This window comes from Aquarana catesbeiana, linkage group LG09, assembly GCF_042186555.1.
Source record: "Aquarana catesbeiana isolate 2022-GZ linkage group LG09, ASM4218655v1, whole genome shotgun sequence".
Taxonomy (NCBI): Eukaryota; Metazoa; Chordata; class Amphibia; order Anura; family Ranidae; genus Aquarana; species Aquarana catesbeiana.
In genome coordinates this window covers 270,186,248-270,200,820 of record NC_133332.1, presented here as the reverse complement: position 1 = coordinate 270,200,820, position 14,573 = coordinate 270,186,248, and the positions used below count along the sequence as shown (strand labels likewise).

The 14,573-nt window shown below is 40.8% G+C and overlaps 1 protein-coding gene across 2 annotated transcripts; it reads right to left on the bottom strand.

Annotated features, from left to right (window-relative positions):
* Positions 1-2,039: 2,039 nt before the first annotated feature.
* HSPA5 (heat shock protein family A (Hsp70) member 5) lies at positions 2,040-13,687 on the bottom strand. 2 transcript variants are annotated; one of them, XM_073600343.1, is made up of 9 exons: positions 13,535-13,687; positions 11,725-11,917; positions 8,901-9,132; positions 6,888-7,022; positions 6,653-6,765; positions 6,168-6,558; positions 4,006-4,243; positions 3,744-3,911; positions 2,040-2,960 (listed from the first exon to the last, which is right to left on the bottom strand). In XM_073600343.1, the coding sequence occupies exons 2-9, from the start codon at positions 11,847-11,849 to the stop codon at positions 2,401-2,403; spliced, it is 1,962 nt and encodes a 653-aa protein (XP_073456444.1). In that variant the 5' UTR covers positions 11,850-11,917; positions 13,535-13,687; the 3' UTR covers positions 2,040-2,400. The 2 variants fall into 2 exon arrangements, with proteins under 2 accessions (XP_073456444.1, XP_073456445.1); XM_073600344.1 differs by having other exon boundaries at positions 11,725-11,914; positions 13,535-13,683.
* Between the last annotated feature and the right edge of the window lie 886 nt (positions 13,688-14,573).

Here is a 14,573-nt window from a genome sequence, read left to right as displayed (position 1 = left end):
TTTCCTCCAGTGTATCAGTCCCCCACAGTTAGAAAGCAACCCCCCCTCCACACACATAACCCCTTAATTGCTCCTGGCGTGAAGCCCTTTCATTGTATTTTTTTGCACTGATCACAGTACTGGTGTCACTAGTCCCCGAAAAGCGTAGGAACAAGAAGAACAAGAAGTTATATATAAATATTTTTTTTTTTTTTTTGGCTGATCGCTGCACAAGGAGGAAGCAGCAGTAACAAGTCTTTATTACAGGAAGCTCCTGTACAGAAGCAAAGTTTCACACTGTATTGTTGCGCAGATCTGGAAGTAGTATGCAAAGCATGCCACAATTCAGAATTAAAAAACAAGACAATATTTGCTTATCCCAGAGAAGGGACTTGAATTGTCAATTTGGCTGGATTCACGTTGTTGCAGTGCATATGTATTAGGCTTAGCTTTAAATGTACACATAGTTAGGCAGCCGAAAAAATTAAGGCGGCGACCAGAGGAAAAGTCTAGGGCTGAAACTAACGATTATTTTCAAAGTGTGGTGTATAATTTAGTTAATATGTAAAGTTTTAAAAAAGGGCAATTTACTCTTAAATATCTCTATGCAGTGGTAAATATAAATAACCACCTATATGGTTAGGGAGCAAAATATCTAATCCACAGAGAATAACAGACAGAAGACAAATACTGTATATACTATTGAAAAGGGTGAATCTGGTAAATATCAGACCCTGAGATCAGATAGATAGATCTATCTAAAAACGTTCCTTCAATTTTCTAGTCGTTAGTAGAGTCAAATCGACGTTCATTTTCAACCACAGTGACGGGAACATTTGGAAATTGAAAATTCCTTTGACCAAGACGTTTTGACGGTGTATGTGGTTTTCGGTCAGAAATGACATTCATTTTAAAAACAAATGAAAATTTCAAACATTCTTTCATTCAGCGAATGTACAAAGATTTTTTGTCTGAATATTCTCATCTGAAAATTGATCCGGGTGGCCAGCATAAGGGTCGGTACACACCTATGCAGTCTACTTTTGATCTGTCTCTGCAGTGCTTTTGCTGTGCGTTTGCTGCGATTTGCATTTTTGTATTTCTTTTGGCCAATTTGTTGTTGGGCAGATGAAAAAACACGAATTGCTGTAAAAATGCATTACATGCTTTTCTTCAGCTTCTCCATTAAAGTATATTGAGAGGAAAAAAAAAACAAAAAAAAAAAACACCCACACACAGGTGTGAACCGTGCTTAAGACTTTTAGTAACATAATGGGGTAAACCTAAAAATTAGCCCTTTATCGTACAAAATAGCAAATCACTACTTTAAGGGGGTTCATTTTTTACTGTAGAACTGTGAAAGTAATATTCACAGTAGCGATTTGCCCTTTGTGTAAAAGGGCTCATTTTAGTTTTTTTTAACCCCATTATGTTACTGGCCGATTAATCAATAATGAAATTAAATAGATTACCATTTTCATAAATCGATTAGTTTCAGCCCTAGAAAAGTCCTGGAGCCCACTGACCCCCTTTCCAGTTTCCCCCCCCTGAAAAGCCTGCAGCAGAACCCCCCCTAGCCTAACCACAGGTGGGGAGGAGAGAAGCATTCAAGGACATCTGCCCCAAATACACTGCAAAAACAACAAACTGGGGGAGAGTTCTCTTTCCTCTGTGCAGGTATTTGCAGGATGCAGGTTTGAGGGGCAGCCTCTGGAGAGCCTTTTTAAATACATCTGCTCTTGCGTTTCCTTTAGGATATGGAGACTATCTCTCGTGATCATCCTGGTTGATGACTTGGAAAAAATGTACTTTAATATGCAGCACACTCGTGCGTTGGGCTGCCATTAAGAAGGAATGGAGTTTTTGCATGTTGCCACAGTGCAGCCACTATGCAATGACGTACGTAGTCACCAATTTGGCATAGCACAACCTTCATTTTGTAAAGGATTTCAACTACCAAATTAAGCAAACGTGCTAAGCTCAGTACAATTTAACAGCACCACTTCACCAGTATTCCATTACAGGTCCCAGAGTGTGAAGAATGTTTACATACAACAGAGTAGTTTAATTATCAAACATTTATTGTGGTCATTGAAGGGTAGAAAAATTTCTACGTAGAATGCACATGACCAAAATATTTCAAATAAATAAAACATTTGAGCAACCTTTTAAACCTCTTTATACCCTACCCTCCCAAATACCAGACCCACCCTTCCCCTGGGAAGTCACCAAACAAAAATAGTGATCTGGATGAACAACTGCTAACGAAAAGCAGTAAACAGCCATAACAGCTTAGCATTCGTCTCCACTGAAGTGAAGAATCCACATGAAAATTGAGTATCTAAATGTTCAAATATTCTCTCAACAAAAAAAAGTTCCTGAGTCCAGTATTTACAGTAGCCAAAAGGTCATACAATAGGCCTATAACTCATCCTTCTCATGGTCATCTCCTTCAGGGGGAGGTCCACCTGCCCCACCATATAATTTACCAACAATTGGTTGAACAATATCCTCCAACTCCTTCTTTTTCGTCTTGAACTCTTCTATGTCTGCTTCTTGATGGCTCTCCAACCATTCAATCTTCTCTTCCACTGCCTTTTCAATGGTTTCCTTGTCTTCAGATGACAACTTTCCACCAAGCTTCTCTTTGTCCCCCATTTGATTTTTCAATGAATAAGTGTAACTTTCAAGCTCATTCCGTGCATCAATCCGCTCTTTCAGTTTCTTGTCGTCTTCAGCAAACTTCTCTGCATCAGTGACCATCCTTTCAATTTCTTCCGGCGTTAGTCGATTCTGATCATTGGTAATCGTTATCTTGTTTTTGTTGCCAGTACCTTTGTCCTCTGCTGTAACCCGTAAGATACCATTAACATCAATCTCAAATGTAACTTCGATCTGAGGAACACCACGGGGAGCAGGAGGTATACCAGTAAGGTCAAAAGTGCCCAGAAGATGGTTATCCTTGGTCAGCGGACGCTCACCTAGCAAAAAAAAAAAAAAAAAAAAAAAAAAAAAAAAAGGGTACTGTTAATATATAAAGAAAAGAGGGTGCCTATTCCTGAACTCTGTTTACCATCCATATTTTTACTGAGTGATGCAAGTACAACGATCACTATACTTATGATACTTCAGCGCTGGACCCTCAGGTCGCTTACCCTGTGGCTGCAAAAGTCACTTGCAGCTGCTCTACCTGCCCTTGCCCAATCACAGAAGGCTTTTATAAATGTGAGCCCATTCATAATATACAAAATTATTCTGTGAATGGACAGCAAATGGGAGGGCTAGCTGAGCAGAGCACATCCCTGTCAGAGCTCAGAGTATAGCGTCAACTTTAAAATTGGAGCACAACAAAAACATACATTGTAAATAAAGAGAAAAGTCCGAGGTGGCAGAGACCTCACTGGACATATGTTGTTTTTTTAAAGTTATGCAATTTGAGTATAAATGTAAACCATAATCCATTGTTTGGCAATTTACCAAGGAAGATTCTCAGATTATACTTTAGACGCTTAACTCAGGGTTACATTAGCAGCCTTACCACCCACAATACAAAAACCGCTACATTTGAATGCCCTAGCAGCAAAGGAAAGCACCATATGTAAAGTTGCATGTGACCTGATCAAATAAAGTTATGATGATTATATGTCACCAATGCAAGAGACCAACTTGAGAGCCAAACAGGAAATGCATACGAGGAGTAGTATTTACAGAACCTAACATTTTCAAAACCAAATTACAATTTTTTTTTTTTTAAACTTAGTTACCTTCATAAACCTTAATTGTGACAGTAGGTTGGTTATCAGAGGCTGTGGAGAAAATTTGTGACTTCTTTGTAGGCACAACAGTGTTCCTAGGGATGAGCTTAGTCATGACACCACCAACAGTTTCAATACCGAGTGTAAGAGGGCACACATCAAGAAGAACCAAATCACCTGAAACCAGCAAGTAAACATGAGTAAGAAAAAAAATAAAAAAAAAAAATAATATAATAATAATAAATAAAACAAACAAAAACACACAGCATACCAGTGTCCTGGTCCCCAGAGAGTACACCAGCCTGAACAGCAGCACCATAAGCCACAGCCTCATCAGGATTAATGCCACGAGATGGTTCTTTGCCATTGAAGAATTCTTTGACTAGCTGCTGAATTTTAGGAATACGCGTAGAACCTCCCACCAACACAATTTCATCTATGTCAGATTTCTTCAGGTCAGCATCTTCAAGCACTTTCTGTACTGGTTTCAAGGTGGAACGGAAGAGGTCCTAAACCAAGACAAAATATTAAAAATTACAAGATGCAAATTACAAAATGTATACATACACAGAGAGGGTGGAGAGCGTTAACATGTCAGTTATTGGAGTACTAGATGGGCTTGTGTCTTTTTTGTAACCAGTGCAAACAAGATGGGTCCCAAAATGACCATCCAAATTTATATATTATTATTATTCTTCAGGATTTATATAGCGCCAACAGTTTTCACAATGCTTAATAAAAGGAAGGCAGACATTACAATTTGTTACAAGAATCAGGAGGGTCAATAGATACAAAAAAGGTAATAGCTGTGGGGCATGAGCTGATGTAGAAAGTAAAAAAAAAAAAAAAAAAAAAAAAAAAAAAAAAAAAACTGTATTAGTTAGAAGCAGGATAAGCTTCTTTAAAGAGAAGGGTTTTCAGGGATCGTCTAAAGATGGATAGATTAGGGAACAGTTGGATAGATTGGGGTAGGGCGTTCCAAAGCATGGGAGAAGCTCTGCAGAAATCCTGTAGCCGAGCATGGAAGGTGACAAGGGTGCTAGAGGTCTTGGGAGGATCGAAGAGAGCAGCTTGGTTGGTATTTTGAGACTAGGTTAGTGAGGTAGCTGGGGGCAGAGTTGGACGGCTTTGTAAATTGTTAGTACTTTGAATTTTATTAGTTGGGTGAGTGGAAGCCAGTGCAGGGATTGGCAGAGAGGGGTGGAGGTACACTGAATGGTTGGTAAGGTGGATGAGTCTTGCAGCAGCATTATGGACTGAAGTGGGGATGGTGTATGTAAAAATAGTCCAATGAGGAGTGAGTTGCAGTAGTCGAGATGAGAGATTTGGACAGTGTTCTGATGTGGGCCTGAAAAGTCAGTTAAGTGTCTAGGGTTACCCCTAGCACCCTGGCATGTGGGGATGGACAGAGTTTTGCCATTGATCTCAACAGAGAAGTCAGGGGAAGGAATTATCACGAGTTTGGTTTTAGATACAGTTTGAGGAAGTGGTGTGACATCCAGGCTGATATGTGTGTTAGTAAATCAGTGATGTGCGAGGAGACTGATGGGGTGAGCTGAGGGGTAGAGCGATAGATTTGGGTGTTATTGGCATATAAATTGTAGTGGAAGCCATGGAAGGCTATCAGCTGACCCAGGGAGGATGTGTAGATCGAGAATAGTAGATGTCCAAAGGACAGATGATATATGATATTATAGATATATCTACCCATCACAAAGGGGTCACACAGCCCAGTGAATATACACTTATAACCAGTAAATTAGCAACTTCAGGCATCCCTGCCCTTTATAGTTACCATCCTGCACCACGCAGTGAAAAAAGGAAATTAACTGAGACTTGTCTTCGTTGAAAGAAAAATTAAGCATTTGATGATAAAAAACAAAAACACCCCACACAAAGAACTAAAGCAGCTCACGTTTTCTCAGTGCTGCAGCCTGCAGCTGCAGTCACGCTTGTCCCCAAGACCTCAGTGTAAAGAAGAAACATTATTTACCCGGCCAACCAATAACATTCTTTGCTGAGTGACATCAGCACGCTGGCTCCGACAGCTTCCCCTCTGCAACAATGAAACATCCCGGGGACATCGATCGGTGCACGGTGGCATGCGCTTTGCAGCTCACAACATTCAACTTGCTTGATGGTGAGAATTGCAATCGCGGCAGGCGGAGAATCGCAATAACAATTCTCCACAATTAATCGTGCAGGATAGAGATATATTTTTTTTTTTTTTTTTGATGGGTGTTATAGGATGTAAAGTGCAGGCACCCATGGGAGCTCAGTTATGCCAAGAGAACAGCTGTTGACAGCAAATCTGTCACCTCCTGGTTACTAACTGGAACAGCAGTGTAAGGGGCTTACAGCCTAGCTATATCATTCCCACAATCTTCAGCAAACCTCTCAAAATAGTACTGCAGTTTGGCTACAAATGCTTACCATGTTAAGCTCCTCAAACTTAGCACGGGTAAGAGTTTCAGAGAAGTCTTCTCCTTCAAAGAATGATTCTATCTCAATCTTAACTTGATGTTGAGATGACAAGGCTCTCTTGGCTTTTTCAACTTCACGACGAAGCTTTTGGACAGCCCTGTTGTCTCTGCGCACATCCTTGCCAGTTTTCTTTTTGTAGAGCTTGATGAAGTGTTCCATTACACGCTGGTCAAAGTCTTCTCCTCCCAGATGAGTATCACCATTGGTAGCCACCACTTCAAAGACTCCATTGTCTATTGTAAGCAAGGACACATCAAAGGTACCACCACCCAGATCGAAGACAAGAATGTTCTTCTCACCTTCCTTTTTGTCTAGGCCATAAGCAATAGCAGCAGCAGTTCTGCAATTCACAAAAAGAACATATTAAAAGACAAGCTTTACAAAAAATATTTCAGGTCCATAATTTAAAAAACAGCTAATAAAAAGACACTTACGGCTCATTGATAATCCGCATCACATTAAGCCCTGCAATAGTTCCAGCATCCTTTGTGGCTTGACGCTGGGCATCATTAAAATAAGCAGGTACAGTGACAACAGCATGTGTAACCTAAGATAAATGGAAAAAAGGGTCAGCACCATAAACTGAACAGTAATATACACACCTGAGAGAGTTTTTTTTTTTTTTTTTTTTTTTTTTTAAAAACCCCCCCTCTACAAAAATGTACACACCTTTTTGCCAAGATATGCCTCAGCAGTCTCTTTCATCTTAGTGAGAACCATAGCAGAGATTTCTTCTGGAGCAAAGGTCTTTCTCTGATCACCAACATCGACTTCTATATAGGGTTTGGTTTTCTTGTCAACAACCTAGTAAAAACATATCAGAAATAAGAAAATACAAATCTGCAAAAGGCTCCAAGCTGTGATGACTACCTGTATAACATTTTGAGATGCTGTTTAAAAAATACAATTTAAAGAATACCTAAACTGCTATATATTTTAAGTTTACTAGTCCTTAGATATGGTGACTGCACTAGTCCAGGCCAAGTAGGTTTTCTGCAACTACAATATTCCAGTTGATTATGCTAGAAAATAGGGTTGTGCCGATACTAGTATCGGCACCAATACCAAGCATTTGCCTGAGTACTTGTACTCGGGCAAATGCTCCCGATACTTCACCCGATATACCTGTAAAGTCAGCGGTGAGTTACAAGCTTCCCCCCCTTTCAGCTGCTTTAGTGAAATCTATACAGCGGTGATCAGTGCTTGTAACTCCCCCACACACGATCACCGCTGACTGTCACCCCATCCTCCTCCAGTCTCCTCAGTTCTGCTGTCCCACTCCTTTCTTCCTCCGTGTCTCCCTCCGTTCTGCTGTCCCTCTCCATGTCATCCTCCTTCCTTTGATGTATGAACAGAGTCAGTAATCACTGACTCTGTCCATTCACATAACTGAAACATTGTAATCTCCTGTGATTACGATGTCTCAGTTTATGAATGGAGAGGAGCCGCCGTCTTCTCTCCATTCATTTTCAGTGCAGCTGAGGCTGCAGAGAAAGGAACTGGGGAATCTCTAGCCTTAGTCTCTGTCTCAAGGGGGAGATTTCAGGGGTCTATTAAGACCCCTGATATCTCACAAAGCCCCCCCCAACAGGGCTGATTACAAAAAAAAAAAAAAAAAAAAAAAAAAAAAAAAAAAAGTGCATCGGTACTCGTCTTAAAAAAGTGGTATCGGGACAACCCTACTAAAAACCCAGCATGCTTGTAACTTTACTGAAAAATGTAAAAACAATGTTAACAGTTTCCAGCCATCTTCTGTAAGTGACCTCTATTTAAAACCCCTTCCCACCGAGCAGATGTGCGTACTCGGCTTTCTGGGGTTATACCCGCAGCTGCAGGCATCATCCCGGGAAGGAAGGAAGGAAGGAAGGAAGGAAGGAAGGAAGGAAGGAAGGAAGGAAGGAAGGAAGGAAGGAAGGAAGGAAGGAAGGAAGGAAGGAAGGAAGGAAGGAAGGAAGGAAGGAAGGAAGGGTTATCCTGTGCACTGCCTTAACAACCCCTTTAAGCCAACTGCAAATTCACTTGGCAAAGTGTATATTCACTTTAACCACTTGCCTACCAGGCACTTACACCCTCTTCCTGCCCAAGCCAATTTTCAGCGCTGTCACACTTTGAAATGACAATTGCGCGGTCATGCTACACTGTACCCAAACACATTTTTTTATCATTTTCTTCACACAAATAGAGCTTTCTTTCGGTGGTATTTAATCACTGCTGGGGTTTTTGATTTTGAAAAAAAAAAAAAAAAAAAAAAAATTTGTCAGTACATTTTGTAACCAAGTAATTTTTCGCCTTTACTGATGTGTGCTGATGAGGCGGCACTGCTATCCAGCACAGACTGGCATTGTTAATGGGCACTGATTGCTGCCACTGGTGGGCAATGTATGGTTACACTGTAATCACGGCACTGATGATCAGTGCCCCGATTACATTCCTACGTCCCCCTGCGTGGAGATGCTGCTGATCAACTGTCAGTGTGAGGTGAGGAGCGCTGATTACCGGCACTTCCTCGTTTACATGTGACCGGCTGTGATTGGACACATACGATCACATGGTTAAAGAGCCACGGCTCTTTAAAGAGATCGGGGTCGCGCCATGTCCTCGCAGTGCCAACCAGTTAAGTGAACAAGCTCACACAAAACTTATTCAGTAAAATTAGCCACACACTGCATATTGGCTACATACCTTAAAAGGCAGATACTTGACATCCTGTTGTACAGATGGGTCATTCCAAATGCGACCAATCAGACGCTTGGCATCAAACACTGTATTTTCAGGATTGGAAGTCAACTGATTCTTGGCAGCATCTCCAATCAAACGTTCACCTTCTGGTGTAAAAGCTACATAAGAGGGTGTGATTCGGTTACCCTGATCATTGGCAATAATCTCAACACGTCCATTCTTGAATACACCAACACTGTCAAAAAACAAGGATGAAAAGATGTCCTTTTAGAGGGTCTAAATTTTGTACAGTCTCACGTTTTTAAAAACAGACCTATCATCAGATATATAAAAAAAAAAAAAAAAAAAAAAAAAAAAAAAAAATTATTCTAATTATACACATACATTAAGATCCAACAACATTAAAAGGATTATAAAACAATGAAGTGGTCTTTAGAAAAATAGTTAAAAACTCATTTGTATCCCTTTTACTACCTGATTAACACATTATAATCTTTGAATAAGCTAATGCAACCTTTTGAGCACAGTGTGCCGAAAAAGGTTTTCTGAGAAGTTAATCATGCCGTTTTTTGTTACAAAAAGTCAACTTCACACTCTCAATCATGAAAAGGATTTTTTTTATAAAGTAAATGCTGTAAACTACTTTAGTAGTGAGAAATTAACATCCTTCACTCATGCTTCAGATCAGCCCCAATTCCTGCAACTCCACACCTCAGATCACTGTCACTCCTGCACATCTGCCCCACCGCCGTAACCCCCCTGCTCATGTGTTCCACCGATGCAACTCTTTTCTCCACATCTGGCCCACCTCTGTAACCCCCTGCTCATGTCCCACCAATGTACCTCCTTTCTCCTCTGCCCCAACACCCCTGCTCATCTCTCCCACCACTGTAACTCCCTTCTCACCTGGCCCAACACTGTACCCCCCCCTCCCCCCATCTGCCCTATCACTGTACCCCCCTACATTTCTATCCCACCGCTGAACCCCCTACTCATGCCTCCCACCACTGTACCTCCCTGCACATCTGCCCCTGAACCCTCCTCACATCTATGATATGCAGAGTGGTGAAAGGAAGCAGAGATGAGACACATCTACCTGTCCTGGCACACTCATCCTGCTGATCAAACTCTCGCATCCAGCACACGTGCTTGTGATGTCACATACAAGCATCTGGAATGGATGCGCAATGATGAGCTCAGGTCAGGGGCATTTTCTGAAAGCAGTGGGCCTGTGTGCAAGATCATAAGTTGTGACCCCGCAGCTGAAAAAAAAAAAAAAAAAGTTGGGTGTGATTTTCATTGCGCTGAATACTTGCTGTGGCTTAAAAGGGACGCGGAGTGCAGGGGTTCAGTAGTAAGTGACGCAAAGGTTCAGGAATAATTTCAACAAAGTTCCCAGAAGCTCAACAGTAATTTCACAAACTGTCACCTGATTGTGGTGTCCCCCCCCCCCCCAGCAGAACTGCACCTAATCTCTTCTCCATCACAAAAGCTGACAATTGCAGATATAGCAAGGTTAGAGAACCAAACAATGTTTCCCATCCCATCTGTAGAACTCCGCTTTAAAATTGTAACTATAATGCTGAACCTTCCACCTCCCCTAACCTCCATCTCCTGAACGCAGAAGAATCGTATTCAGAACACGCTTTGACCGCAAAACCGCAGCACGATTTTGCAGAGTTTTCCCACGGCCAAAAGTAGCTCAAGTGTAAATGAAGCCTTGATCTCGGATAGAGTAAAGGGAGGTTTATAATATTATGAAAATTGAAAGGCATTCAAATTCCTCTCCACTCCATCCAAAATGAAAACGTTAAGTTAGAAATAATGGCACAGCATTTTTTTTTTTTTTTTTTAAATGATACATATCATTGTGGTATATTGTGAAATGTCTAAACTAGATTACTAATAACAGGACACTCAACAATCCAACTATATCACTGAACATGTCAAATGATGTTACAGGCTCCACAGAAATTCACCTATTCATATTTCACATGCCATGCATTAGAAAACAGTTGCTTTTGGCAGAAAAGAAGTTCTTGATTTAGAAACTCCTGCATTTTTGCCCTGGGTCTAAGTAACATAACTCTTCATTCACAATCTACTCACCCAAAAAGAAAGTACATGGGCGCATCTGCCCACTGCGTATTTCAGATGTGCCGGATGTTCTAGCACTACATACAGCTGCACATAGACATGAATGGGTCAAGACGGCTGTACGACATTTACATAAAGCAGTGCACAGATGTAATCACCTCAGGTGTAGTCGGTGCATGTGCACTACTTTATGCAAATAGCTGCCTACAGCCACCTTCACTCATTCAGGTCTATGGGAGGCTGTATGCAGTGCTAAGACATCTGCACACCAGAAATATGTATTCTTTATGCTGCATGGGCAAATGCGACCATGTGCATGTAGCCCATTGCCTAACAACCAGATCTAGCCATTATTGATATTCAAGCAAGGAAGCGCACTGGATGTCACACGCAACACAGACATTCATCCTCAAAAGCACTTAAATATTAAAACAAAACCCTTGTATGTAACTGGAGTAATGCTAATACAATATTTTTGCTACAGTCAAGAGCAAGGGTCTCAAACTGATGGCCCTCCAGCTGTTGTGGAACTAAAAGACCCATCATGCCTCTGCTTAAGGAAGTTATGCTGGTAACCATTAACCTTGCAATGCCTCATGGAACTTGTTTTGCAAAAGATGGAGGACCGCCAGTTTGAGACCCCTGGTCAAAAGTGTAAGGCAAAATTACCAATCTTATTACTACAGCTTGAAACACAATGTTAGGCACTTCTAGCCTGTGACGTACTTACCATGAGTAAGTTGTTCCCAAATCAATGCCAATCACGGTGCCAACCTCTTCCTTTTTGTCATCATCATCGGCAAAAGTGCTGGCAATAACCAGCAAAAGAGTTCCTAACAGCTTCATTGCAACCATGGGATGTTTTTTTTTTTTTTTTTCTCACAAGAAAAATATATAAATCCAATGTAGAGGGCAACAGTCTGCTGAAAAAAAATTATATATATATTTATATTAAATAAAACCACAAGCTTGTTTATTAAACACAATATAGTTTTATAAACAAACACATATAAAAACACCTATTAGAAGGTAATGCAAGTGAATGGCAAAGCCGGAAAGGAAGGTCTTCTGGATTACAGTAAAAAAATAAAAAATAAAGAAGGGCGGGGTCACTCCTACATCTCGCCACTCCATCCAATGAAGAGACAAGCTGATGAATCATGGGGAAGGAAGGAGAAGCTTCTAGAGAAAGGAAGGCAACCACGGATCTCCCCCTACTTCTTTCAGGTTACAACATAATGTCATTGACTATGTGTAAATCAGGGGTCCCCAGCGCCAGAAAAATTTCACAATCCCCAACTGGCTACTACCAAAAAGATGATTTTCTGGTTTAGCAAATCCAGAAGAAAACAGTATAAGCAGCAATATTGTGCAGTACATCAGCAACCAGATATCACCTTATGCAGTCTGAGCAGACCATAATAGCTCCTGATTTAGAGTTTGCATATATTGGATTTCATGGCTACAAAGCCAATACCCAGAGATCAAGAACAGTAACGTCAAGCCATTTAGCACAATTTAAAATGAAAGATGGTGTGCTACAAAACCTCATAATTACACGAGTAAGAAACAATGCAAACAAAGCAGCAATGCATTTCACTCTGGCCAACACCAAATTATCTCTGCCAGATCTTCCAAATCAGACAACTGGTTAAAATATTAAAAGCACAATACAGCACCCGTTCATGACACGTTATCTATTAATCTAGTGTGTTAATAATTTGACCATCTTCATTTATTTTACTTCACTGTGAAGTGTGCATTAGCAGAGATACTATCACTTGTCAACTGACCAAACACTATACAACCCAATTGTACAATGTCTATTAGGGAGGCCATGCACACTACAATTAGTTTGTACAATCTCCCTCAAAATTAACAAAAACATACATGATATCAATCCATTCCAATCAAGGAGGCTGCTGCACTATAAAGTTGCCAGTAGATCTAAAGTAGATTGTATAGTGTATGGTCACCATTTCAATATTGAGATTAGACTGAATGATCACCATACAAGCAAGTTTTGATTTACCAGAACTGTGCAATATAAGGCCCCAATTTGAACCCAGTTTGGCAGGCCCTGATTTAGATCCGTTGTTGGCAAAGCTAAAAGAATATTTTACAATCTGTCTGGTCCCACTGATATTAAGCCAATCTATTTACTTTTGTAACACAATTTTGGGAAATCCTAAACTGGCCTGATAGTCTCTGTACAATTTCATTTCGGATTTACCAAAGGATAACAACAGGACCTACCTAATCAAGTCATTCAATTGGTATTAAAATCAGGCAGGCCCTTGGAGTAGGTACACCCCGAATGGGCACTTTGAAGCAGACTGTACAATCGGATTAAAACGTGTATGGTCTGCTTTAGTCCCACATCAGCTAAATATTCACGGATGCCTCTAGACATAACCAGGCCTCGTCGCCGCCCAAACAGACAAGCATTGACAAAGTACACATTACAACCTTTAAGTAGAAAGACTTTTGTCCCTGTCCCCACGGCCCCGAACCCTAACCACTCGCAATTTCCAACATACCGGTTTTAGATTCAGCCTTTGAAAGCGCTTCCCCGAATTCTTTATATTTGCCGGTAGCTGCTAGACTGACGTACTACGCGCCGCCTGTCTAGTTTTATACCCTCCCGGCCGGCCACAGTCGTGGAAGGCTGTGATTGGTTACAGCACCACGCGTTGGAATTCTTCGATTGGAGAGCAAGCTCTCAAGCTGTCGGCTGCGGATTCGCACACGTTTCCGTGACGTCACACGTCGCGCTAGGGCTCCTTTCGCCTCTAATGATATGTCCGCCTCCTATCACACATTTGACCAATGATAAGGCTGTCCGTGGCACCGCAAGCTATGTCGATTGGTTAGTTGGTCCATCTTTTTAGGACTGTATACATTTCTGGAAGATTCAGCTTCACGTAAATTTCGTCAGAATGTCGTCAGATTGCTGCTGGTATCCATATGTAATCTGGGTGTAATTGTCAAAATGCCGGGCGTGATTGTACATTCCACCCTGATTACTAGATACGAAGAGGCTGTGAATTAAAAAAATAAAAAGATTTGCTAACAGGAAGGAACGTATGACAAATGCACATCCATTAAACCGCTTGCTAGAAAGTATAAACCAACATCAATATATAAATACATAGAAGCAAATATATACATAGAATAAAATGATATACATAGAATAAAATAATCGTAAATAATAGCAATAATGGTATAAAATAAAATAATGATTATAATCATACATAGTTACATAGTTGGTAAAGCTGAAAAAAAGACACAAGTCCATCAAGTCCAACCTGTGTGTGCTTTTATGTCAGTGTTACATTGTATATCCCTGTATGTTGTGGTCGTTTAGGTGTCTACCTAATTGTTTTTTGAAATTATCGCTGCTCCCCGCTGAAACCACTGCTTGTGGAAGGGAATTCCACATCCTTGCCGCTCTTACAGTAAAGAACCCCCTATGCAGTTTAAGGTTAAACCGCTTCTCTTCTAATTTCAGTGAATGGCCGCATGTGTTATTAAATTCCCTTGCGCGGAAACGTTTTATCCCTATTGGGGAACTGTATC